Raw genomic sequence first — 11,865 nt, forward strand, 5'->3', positions numbered from 1 at the left:
GACGTTGTCAGCCTTTGTCTACCGATACATCAGCCGTTGTCAACCTTTGTCTACCGATACATCAGCCGTTGTCAACCTTTGTCTACCGATACATCAGCCGTTGTCAGCCTTTGTCTACCGATACATCAGCCGTTGTCAGCCTTTGTCTACCGATACATCAGCCGTTGTCAACATCCGTCAAGATGACAATTGATAGACAGAAACGTTTTCATGTTCCCTAGCTTTAAATTGTTAAGCAATTTGATTCTATAAGAATAAAGGCAGTGAATTAAATTTCCGAGTAATCAGATTGGACATTAATCATGCTATGTGCGCTTTTTTCAGTTTTTTTATGAAATCGCAAGTTGAATGCAAAAATATATATTAGACTGTGCACATAACTTCTGCCCAAAGTATAGCACGCAAAACTACGCATCATATAAAGCGTCAAGCTTAAATTTTAAGTTAAGGAACCCAGAGGTGTTTTGTTCCAATACTTTCAAGCTATAAAACATAATGGACATAAAGCAAAAATAAATAAATAAATTTTAAACTCTCTTTGTGTAACAAATTCTTTTGAAAGGTCAATACGGTTTATATTATTAGAATTGTAAGTTTATCCCATAATGTTCAAGTGAAGTGATAAGCCCATTCTGTAACCACCTTAGATTCCCATCATTTTTAATTCAATATTAATTTATGGCAACAAATGTCTAGCTAAGCTGCGAGAAGTGTTGGTCGCTGCGCTCTGCGGTCTACAATATCTCACAACGACATACACATTTTTTTCCAAGTTATCAAAAACAAAAATTTCTAACAAACTTACTCAAACAGGTCATTAAAATCTACTGCATCGCGGGTTCAATAGCTTCATGGATTTCTAGATTTCAAAATTTCTTCAGTTGTTTAGATGTTTGTCTACAACAGAACTGGCGTATTTATGGGACACGGATCTAAATATGAATCCAGTAGTAACCTTCAATAATAACCCACTAATGATAAGCAAATGAGACTGAAATAAAAATCATTAATCATTCGAGGATGATAGACCCTGACTGAAAAACGCAAGCTACGACACAATGTCCGGCGCGACAGTTGATAGACAATCCATGGGTAATACTGGCGCCTGGTGACACAAAAAATACTACATGGTATTGATAGTGCTATTTATTCATGAAAACCATGCACTTAATGCTTAGGTACAATACAATTTCCGATCAATAATCTTCATTTTCATAGCCAGAAGTGTAAAAAGTCTCATGCTGAACTCAAACATATTCTGAAGCATGTCACCCCATGACTTACATAGCAATAAATAGCATGCAAAAAAATACCTCACATTTGGAACTAGAAATGTTCCCCATTTTTCTTTCATTCCTTAAAATATAATCAACACAAAAAAGTGGGAAAATAATTTCTTGTCGTGCAGTTTCATTTTCAGGCATTAAGTGGAGTAAAGTTGCGTTTGAACTAAAGTGCGTTTGAACATTGCTTAATCATATTCAATAATAATTTTTATGAAGCATTAGGCCTTCACATTCGGTAAGCTCAAGTTGAAGGCATTTAGTCACAGGGAACGAGCCTTTTGAAGGAAAATTAATTCAAATTAAATTTCCTTCACCGACCGAGGAGCTTTCGTTCTTCATCAGAAAGTGGAGGCAACTTCTCGACAATCATTGAGAGTTTGGATTCCAAGTCAAGGTACTCCTGGTGGATGATGTCAGGTCTTTTGTCCTTAGGAACAAAGGCCAGAGTTTCGCTGATCTCTTCTTTGGATAGATTGTATTTTTCCAGTTTTGCTAGCTCTCTGTCTTGACGCTGCACAGAAGCATTTTGATTTACCTTTCAATAATTTTTTAAATCATTAATTAAATGATACGTCGTCACTCCTCATGCATTACAATCATCAATTTTTTTACAGGGGGGGATAGAACAGCTTCCTCTCATTCGAAGTTCATCGAAAATGTATATCACGATCGCTTTGTTTAGAATATTATATCTTAGACAAAGGCATAGTTTGCCATTGGGAAAAGCACACAATATAAATTCAATGCAATTTTCTTCAATGTGCTTCAATTTCAAAGTAATTTAAATGAATGCATCCAGCATTAAAAGAAGTAAGCGCCCTCTATCTTGCTAATCACAAACTTTATTTTTCCGTACCTGAATACTATAGAAAAGCATTGAATTCAGTCAAAAACTACTCTTTAGCGCATTTTCTCATTTATGAAAAAATGCACTATTGTGCTCGCCATGTCCGTCTGTCCTTCCGTGACTTCATGTTTTCGTCGACAAGAAAATGCGCTCTCTGTCACTCACTGCAGTGAGTACCGAGCTTTTTTTTTTTTGTATATGTAGTTGGCAGCAAGTTAATTCCCTAAAAACTGAGGACAGATTTAGCCATAATATTGAAAAAAGCTGCAATGAGAAAAAGTCTAATTTATGTGGTTCCTCTTTTAAGTCGGTTCAACACAGAAATCAAATGGTCCACAGGAGCTTAACTTACTCTGAAAGGCGCGTACAGTTGATTCTTGATGAAGAGGCGGAAGTTTTTGTAGTCTTCCTTATTGTTGCGGTCAGTGGCACGGAACAGCAACACGTTGAAGACGCGCAGCGTGTTGTCCTGAAATGGTAGTTATGGTCTGAGCAAGGAAATGGTAGTTATGGTCTGAGCAAGGAAATGGTAGTTATGGTCTGAGCAAGAAAATGGTAGATGTGGTCTGAGCAAGGAAATGGTAGTTGTGGTCTGAGCAAGGAAATGGTAGTTATGGTCTGAGCAAGGAAATGGTAGTTATGGTCTGAGCAAGGAAATGGTAGTTGTGGTCTGAGCAAGGAAATGGTAGTTATGAACTGAAGAAGGAAATGAAAGAAAGTTCTCACACCATTGTCTCTTTGTCGGAAAGTCTTTTAAAGTGATCTTAAATTTCACATAAAAAAAAAACATCTTTGAAGGATATCAGAGTGAGTTTAGACTGCATTGCTGGTAGCATCAGCAACTTACAGCAAAATGTCATAAAATGTTTCACTAGGACCCAAATGGCCAATTACCCCGCGATCTACCACTGCAACATGTCACTACATATTTTATTTATTTAGGGTTAGTAAAGCTACTAACCTAAAGTGCATAAAATAGTCAGTTAACATTTACTAATTGTTGATATGGCAAACATGAAGCCTTCAGTGTGTCACAACACATCGCTATAGGCTTGATACAGCCAATACCTTAACGACCATTCAAGAAGACAAGTTTCTCTAGTCATTATATGGTAAAAACTTACTCTATTAAGCTTTAGTTTAGTCTTTGCTTCATCGTAATGCTCTTTGGTGATGCCCTTTTTGAGCTTCTCCACAGAGAAGACCTTGAGACGTGTTAGGGCATTGAGGCAGTCAACCCGCAGTCGCATGCTTCCAAATATTGCTGAAGGATCCTCAACTGTGAAGGAAGGAAGTAAATAATTTTTTCAGAAACAAGTGACAATTATGTAGTTACTCAAGGCTCACCACTCAAGATTAGATTAGAAGTATTTCATGACAAACCCCCCCCCCCCTCCCCCCCAAAAAAACACAACATCAAACAAATGCAGATGTGTCTTGTGATACCTACAGAGGTAAGAATTTCTCTTTTAAGGGCAAGATTGATCTTTTTAGCGCATTTTCTCATTTAAGGAAAAAATGCCCTATTGTGATTGTCATTTCCGTCCGTCCGTCCGTGTGTGTGTGTCTCTCCGTTTGTCCGTGACTTCATGTTTTCGTCGACGAGAAAATGCGCGGTCACTCACTGCAGTTAGTACTGAGCTATATTTTTGATCACTCATACAGAACTACACTACGTTACTTGATAATTTAAAGCATTTGGCGCTTGGTACAGATGACACTTGAATAGGCAGTCAGGAAATTAGATTGTGCGCTGTGCACCATTTACTCCATGAAAAAGAGTGGCTGAAAATAAATGTACGTACCTTGTAATTCAAGTTTATCTCTTACATATACCTGTAATTTCCGAGACAATTGCTCCTTTTCTTGAATATTAAATTTGCTTGAACCAAATTTATTAATTACCAGATAAATTCGGGCCAAAAAGCATCTATATACCTACACCATACACCTTGGCAAATGGTTTCTTGCCCGCCGGTGCCTACGGAGAGGACAAGCGGTCCCTCCGCAGGGAGATCGCCTCCCGCGTTGCGACGACTGACGCCGTCCTCGCTGCCCCTCCACCGCCGATTGCATCGGCTGAGGCCTCACTCTCGCGCCCCTACCGTTCGGCGCTATCCCAGCTCCGCTCGGGATACTGCAGCTCCCAGGCGTCCTACTCCGCTAGGATCGAACGCTCCCCTATCTCCGCCTACCTGGAGTGTGGGGATCCCCTCCAATCGGTCCAGCACCTCTTCGCCTGCCCCGTCTTCCCCATGTCCCTCAGCGTCTCCTCATTGTGGGACAGCCCCATGGAGGCAGCAGCATTACTAGCCACCCTCCTGGTCCCTGCCTTTGCCCATCTCCCACCTCTTCTGGTGCCTGCCTCCCGGCCACCACCTGAGCCTCCCCCCCGGCGAGCATGACGAACGCAATAAACAACAACAACACCTGACACATTGAAACCTCTAAGGGATGATACTGCACCTGACACAGTGAGCACTTTGGGGTCATCGATGTACTTGTTGTAGATCGCTTGCAGCATCCCTGAAGCAATTCCCTTCTTCTGGAAGGGAGGAAGGACGAGCATTTGCGAGATGCGTGGCCGCACGTGCTCGGGGTAACCATAGAATTCGTACACGGTCGTGAAGCCCACGAAAGCGTACATAGGGTTACCATCAGAGCTCTGATATTGTTCGTAACTGAAAACAAAGTAAATATTACATAACTTCATTACAACAGGATAGAGAAATAGTGATTCAATTGTGATTCAAAGCTCTGAAAATGTTGAAAACTGCAGAAGATTTAAATACAGACATTGAACAAGATCAATTATTATTATTATTACAAATTTCTGAAGCAAAAAGAAATTGTGCTATAATGACATTGATAATGAATTTTTATGGTTTGGGTCATTTTTTTAGTGATAAAATTATTCAGGATTTTAAAAGCTACCTACCGTAAAATGGGGTAACTTAGACCACTTTTTTTTATAAATGATGCCATTTTTTTACTAGCTAAATTAAACTTGAATTGAAACATGCAAAATACAAGTCTATACTATAGCTTTACTCACCATAAATTGCTGGCTCCTGCCTCTCATAGTCTTTATGTAATTTTAAAAAAAGTGATGGTCTTTGTTACCCCAGCTCTTGGGGTAACTTAGACCGGGTGGTAAAATCAATTATATTTTTTTGGTAAAATAACTCCAAATAACTCCAGGTTTTGGTGCATTGTAGTAGAACTCTTCTAGTTACATATGCAAATGACAAACTTGAGGAAAGTGTCATAGTTTGCAAATGGGGGGTGCCGCCCCATAATGGGGGAAATGTGACTACCTAATGGCAGCCCTGATGGGGTAATATTGACTGGCTTGGAAATTAAGTTAAAATTACCATATATAAGACTCTGTAGAGTCTGAAACATAAAGAAAAAACATATATAGGCTGTCAAACATAAAATATGTTATATATGGTAATTTTATATTAACTTCCAAGCCGGTCTATGTTACCCCGTCAGGGCTGACATTAGGTGGTCTAAGTTACCCCATTTGGGGGCGGGGCCCCCCATTTGCAAACTATGACACTTTCCTGAAATTCGTCATTTGCATATGTAACTTGAAGAGTTCTACTACAATGCATCAAAACCTGGAGTTATTTTACCAAAAAATAAAAAAAATTGGAGGGGGTACTCTGACAGGCTTTATATAATAGCTTTTTTTCATGGGTCACATTTTTAATTTTTTAACCTATTAGATATGCAAACTTTTCAAATCTTTCTATCGTGTCATGTAGCCTCAGTATTAGGCCTTTAATGCCCATTGACAAAATTTTTCTACGTCAAATAGTTTCTGAGTTGTGGGGGTTTTTGTTAAAAAAACGAAAAGTGGTCTAAGTTACCCCGCCGGTCTAAGTTACCCCATTTTACGGTACCTATTTGAAATTTCAGTATTAACAGCAGTAATAATAATAAAAGAGGAACAGTTCTCAACAACATAGTTGCACTGATAGTAGAGAAATTTTCTGACAAGTAAATTCTCATGTATCAAGCATCATCCGTTTTCATTTTACATATCAGTAAAAAATTGTATCAAATGCAATACAAATCAGTAACATACAAGTGATAACCTACAAAAAAATTTTGTAAGCCTCATCTAAAAATTACTTACGCTATGAAATAGTTCCACTTATGATCAGAAGTGTCAATGTATGAGGCAGCATCAACATAGAACATGGTAAACATTTGGAGGCGTTCGAAGTATTCAAGGAATCCTGGAGTGTCTGCATTGCAGCTGTAGACCTCAAACCTCTGATTGGCATCTGGAAGGTACAAGAAGCATACAACACATTTTTCTACACAATAGAACGTTTCATAAATTGAAACGAATCTGAGACAGAAGGTGTGATAGGTAAACCCAGATAGGCTGGAATGCTTGAACCTGGGACACAAGCACTCCAGCCTACAAACAAAAACAGTAGTCGCAGTTACATTATTATTGGAAACTACGGCAGCCAAAAGTACAACACCCAGGAAAAACATAACAAGTTGCTTCAATCAAATTCTTCAAGTTTATTGAAATTCACAGTTGAATCGCAATAGTTCTTGGGACTACTGGAATCATTTACAAAAAGCATTCTAGCAGCCAGTAGAAATGAAGTGGTCACAATAAGGATATTGCTAGAAGCTGTGGTCATAATGCCTTCATACCATTATTATGTGGGGTTATTACACTGATCAGCTCCCCATACGGCTTGAAGGTTGACTCTTTCTTGAGCAGAGCCAAGAATGTGTCTTGGTTGTCCAGGATGCAGTTGGTGGGGACCAGTTTTGTTAGGGGGCCAACAATATCGTCAGGCTGCACAGGGAAATACAATTTATTAAGTCAGAGAAGGTATGATGGGAGTATGTATTTCACGGCTAAGATATGAAATAAAATAATTTTTGTGCCTACAATTCACAGAGATCAGTAATGCTTACAAGACCAGATTAAATAATGAGCTTTTTTGATGAAAACGACCTATTATCACTGAGTTATAGATACTAGTTCCTTGAATTCATGCAACAAGCTGATTTCCAAGCATAAAAATAATTCTTTAAATTCATGCATCAAGAGGACCAAAGCAACAGGATTTCACAGACCTCCAGAGCAACAGACTTGCTCTTCTTCACAATGCTGCTGTACTCAACATCGCAGTACATGTTCAGTCGTCCGGCTGTGATGTACAGCCGCACCTCCAGGTCCTTGTACCCAAATATCTGCTCACTGCACATCAAGGACGCTCCTTAATACTACTGCAACATCACATTAACATTCATTACTCTGAGGAAAATAATACATGAAGATAGAGATAAGCTAAATATTCAGGTACAATAACTTTCTGTACATTCACAACAACAGAGGATAACTAAGCAAACAACAAATAATTTAAGAAAATTACAACCCAATATTGTTGCTCTATAACAATTTATTGTTGCTCAAACTATAGAGCCAGAAAAAGATGCAAGACAACACAGGAAAATAAGACTCAGCAAGACTCTGCAATATTATGTGACTTACAAGAAGCAATTACAAAGTTAACTATAAGATAACACAATATCAAGTTAATCAAATTCAGGAAAACTATTTGCATTGCATTTTCCATTGCTTAAGTAAGGCAGAGAAAGCATAGATTTAGTGTATGAGCTCTACTTTTCTAACAAATTCTCATTTCTTGATTCTCAAGTGTGGTAGATTGATCTTTTAAATAAAAAATCTAAATAAAAACAAATTTCTCACCCATCTCCATATACTTGATGTGTCATCTCTGGACTGAAAAACTCCCCATCTTCCATGTCTTGAGGAGTCCGAACTGGAAAAAAAACTTTGTGCTAACAATTGAATTCTAAATTTATTAAAATTAATCACAGAAGTTAAGAGATTAAAAGGAGTATATCAAATTTCTATTCATTTATAATGAATGTTACTAGGATTCCAGCACAAAGTAAGTTTATAATAATATGACAAATATAAATTAAACAAGTATATATTAGTTAAAATTTAAAGGCAGCTTCACAAAAAATTATACAGATCTTAGTTATGAAAAGAAAATATAAACAAAAGTGAACTTCTATAAACAAAGGCTTCCGTGTGGTGTGTTAGAGGCCATGACTGTTGAATAGCATAAATTTGCAACATGTTGATGCTATCATTCAATCAGCCAAAGACATTACATACTGGACAACCAATAATTGGCTTGGAATACAATGACACTTGCACAATAGCTTTGTGAAAAGTTTCAGTAACACTCACAAATGGAGCCAAGTTATAAAAATGCCTACAGCTTACTATATAATTTTTCCATAAAATATCTTTAATTTGCAATGATGAAGAATCAAAATAATTTATTTGAATACAACATCATAAAATGTTTTGCATGTTTTTAAAAAATCAGTATAAATCACAGAATTACATTAGCTCATAATTGCATTAGCACTGAGAGTGAGAAAGCAAAACAACCTAATAAGAGAGTAACAAAAAAAACTGGTGCATCACATGGGGCTGTCTTTACTTTTCCCTGAATAATAAGGGCACTCCTACAAAAAAACTCACCATATTCTACTTCTCTGGGCTTTCAATGTCGTTATAATTATAAAAATCATGCTTTTAAAATATAACTGCCATAGAATTGTAGAAAATTGTTAAAGATTTGAAGCAATACCAAACTTACCTAAATTGAAAGAAAGGGCTTCATTAGCATCAGCAAGGTAATCCTGAGTTAAATCATTTGCTATTCTATCCTGCATGACAGCCATTTTATAGGCATATATAAAACCTGTGAGATAAAGAAAGTTCATGAGATTCACATGCACATCAACAATTGCTGATTTCAGAATTATCTAATAGTCTAATACTTTTATGCTCTTACTTTTGTAACAAGTTTATATTCAGTAGCAAGTTTGAATGAGACCCGTTTTTTTATTATTGAAACCTGCAACTTGAAAATTATTTACTTTATACAAATGTTAAATCTCCCAGCTCTGTTGTGCACTACAATTGATGTGACTTGCCACTTGGCAGCTGCTGCACTGGCCTCACCGCTAATTAATGAAAACCATATTAACCTAAAGAGAAGTACAACTTTTAGGGTTCAATAACCACTAACCACAAAACTGTTTTGATTGCACTTAATGCACTACAAAGATGTGGTTCACTTTTGTTTATGAAATTGTTTACATTGAAGACTATTGGCATTGATGGTCAGAATGCAGGTAGTGGGCTACATATAAAGATCTTTGACTTTGGAGACACATCAGCATAAAAATCTATGTCATCAGAAGATCTTACAAACACATATCTTGAATAATCTTGTTAAATACTTATTTACATGCTAGATTGGAATTTGCCTACTAAAAATTAAATCTTGCAGTTCTGAAGTGACCAATATTTGATACATTTGTAATGTCATGGCTCAATTGTACAGTTTCATTAACAATTAGAAGGACTGAAGGAGGATATAATCCATTTAGAGGTAATCTAGCAGCTAATAAATTGGTTGGATAGATTTACCAACTGCATGTTGATCTCCATGAATCATGATAACATTCTCAATGTTCTTTACTAGGTAGCCTAGTTGCTTTTCTTTAATTGAACAATTTTTACAATGAATATCTTCTCAAATAAAAAAATAAATTATGACAACTATTACAGAAAAGTCTCACAATTTCAATAATAGGCCTACCAAGTACCAAGTTGCCAACAAAGTTTTTGGTACAACACAAAATTTTTAGATAATCTCCATTCTCCGATCACTTCTTGGCATGGGGCACAGTGGCACATCAACATCATTAACCCTTTCATCATGGGAACTTGGGAGTTGGGAAGCATTGAAACTTGAAAGATCCAGAAATTAAAATTACAGAAACCAGTTCCAGAAAGTAAGAAGTCCTAGTACCTATTACACAAAACTTTTATTTGTATGCATTTTAAAAAATTTGGCATATTGAAGGTTTAAATTGCCCTTGAACAGTTTTTTAAATGCAGTCACTATAGTCTACCTACTACAAATTTTTACATGGTGGTTTTTCAGCAAATCCTTGGGCATTTAGAGCCAGCACTCCGCAGGCACTGTGGCGCTCCGAAGCAGAAAAAACCTAGATCTAGGTTTTTTGCTTCCCACTAGGTTTCTAGGTTTTTCAGTAACAAACTGATCCTAATCTAATTTTTTTCAGAATGGTGCACTGAAAGTAGAAATCAGTCAACAGTTATAGCCAAGAAAGGGAGAACTGCTACGAGACTTACGCGATGGAGCCATTTACAGGAGATATGAAAGTAGATTACTGGATGCAACTATGTGGCTCCTCCTGCACTCCATGGGCTGAGTAATGCTGCTGAAGAAGTCATTTTCCCCATCCTTGTCATTGCTGGTGGTGCTGCTGCCCTCCTCAAGGGTCTCCCTCAGGGCTGTCTCCACGGCGGTCTCCATGGCCTTCTGTACCCTGCTGAGATGGCTGTGATTATGCTTTTCCAGCCAGGACAGGCGAAACTTAGGGTGGAAGGCCGCTGCCAGCTTGCACTCCTTGTCTTCTAGGAGGGACCCAAACCTTTTCGTGATGCCTGCCAGCATTGCGTCCACCAAAGGACTGCAGTATAGGTGTGGGCGTGGTACATGGCTTACGATACTTAGCATTAAATCAGAGATTTTAAACATTTTTAGCGGACTTCCAGTTAGCGGAACTAAATTTAGCGGAAGCTAATTGGTCCGCTAAAGGTTTTCAAAGTTAGCTGAACAGCTAATCCGATAAGGAAAAAGTTAGCTTTGCTAATTAGCGGTTAGCGGATTAGCGGAACTGTGCCCACCACTGCCCAGGGGTAATTCAGGAGGCTTTTATATTGCCTCTGGGCACGGTCTGGCACCCTACAAATAGCATATGGAATTTTTTTGGAGATGCCATAAGATAGCCCTCATAAAGAGCTTTAAAATAAGCCTAAAATTGTTATTGAAATGTTTCATGGTAAGAAGTTATCAACAAAAATCGCTCAAAACTGTCCCTTATTATCCTGTTTGAGAGTATTAAACAAATAGGGTAAACGCAGTATATTCCGACATCGTAGGTAATTCCGTCACTTCTCTAGTTTTTCCTTTATATTAAGCTTTGTTTTAGTTCCATGCATTCATTGATGGTTGAAATGGTGACGTCATACATTTGCTTGTTGAAATACTGCAAAAACACTAGGTCTTGGCCATCTAGTGCAGTGTGGAATTCTGTATAGGTAATATATTCTCATGTCAATATAAGAAAACGTATCGAAAAACCAACCCTACTACCACGTTACAGTTTCACCACCTTCCACTGCAATGAAAATTGGTAAACTGAGCTCATTAGGAACTTCTGCGCTTCCGAAATCGTGCGTGGTTCGACATCCAATCCTGTGTTGGCAACGCCTCAATCAAGTCAACTAGTCGTCTATCTGTAGGGTAGTAGACAAATTTTTGCAATGCATACGTTCTAAAATAAAAAAAACACATCCAGAAGCGTAAAAAATTCTCACGATTGGACAATACCAACAAAGTTTTCGATATCACACAAAAGTATGAGATAAACTTCAACTTTACCAAGGCGTACATTCACATCGTGTTTCCACGATCATATCTGACATGGCGGCGTCACAGGCATAGCTTTTGGTCATGTCAAGTTCGATTTCACAATAATTAGACTTGATCCACATTCCATACTGACATTTAAATGATGGAAATTTGTTTCAAATTATAAATA

At 37.7% G+C, this 11,865-nt stretch overlaps 1 protein-coding gene across 1 annotated transcript; it reads right to left on the bottom strand.

Annotated features, from left to right (window-relative positions):
* Window positions 1-1,131: 1,131 nt before the first annotated feature.
* On the bottom strand, window positions 1,132-8,922 carry LOC108669164 (histone acetyltransferase type B catalytic subunit). Its single transcript, XM_018156462.2, has 9 exons — window positions 8,820-8,922; window positions 7,889-7,961; window positions 7,252-7,375; window positions 6,820-6,967; window positions 6,281-6,431; window positions 4,600-4,814; window positions 3,258-3,412; window positions 2,486-2,602; window positions 1,132-1,797 (listed from the first exon to the last, which is right to left on the bottom strand). The coding sequence occupies exons 1-9, from the start codon at window positions 8,902-8,904 to the stop codon at window positions 1,597-1,599; spliced, it is 1,269 nt and encodes a 422-aa protein (XP_018011951.1). The 5' UTR covers window positions 8,905-8,922; the 3' UTR covers window positions 1,132-1,596.
* Window positions 8,923-11,865: the final 2,943 nt, after the last annotated feature.

The sequence above is a fragment of the Hyalella azteca genome, unplaced genomic scaffold, assembly GCF_000764305.2.
Source record: "Hyalella azteca isolate HAZT.00-mixed unplaced genomic scaffold, Hazt_2.0.2 contig9713, whole genome shotgun sequence".
In the NCBI taxonomy this organism is placed as follows: Eukaryota; Metazoa; Arthropoda; class Malacostraca; order Amphipoda; family Hyalellidae; genus Hyalella; species Hyalella azteca.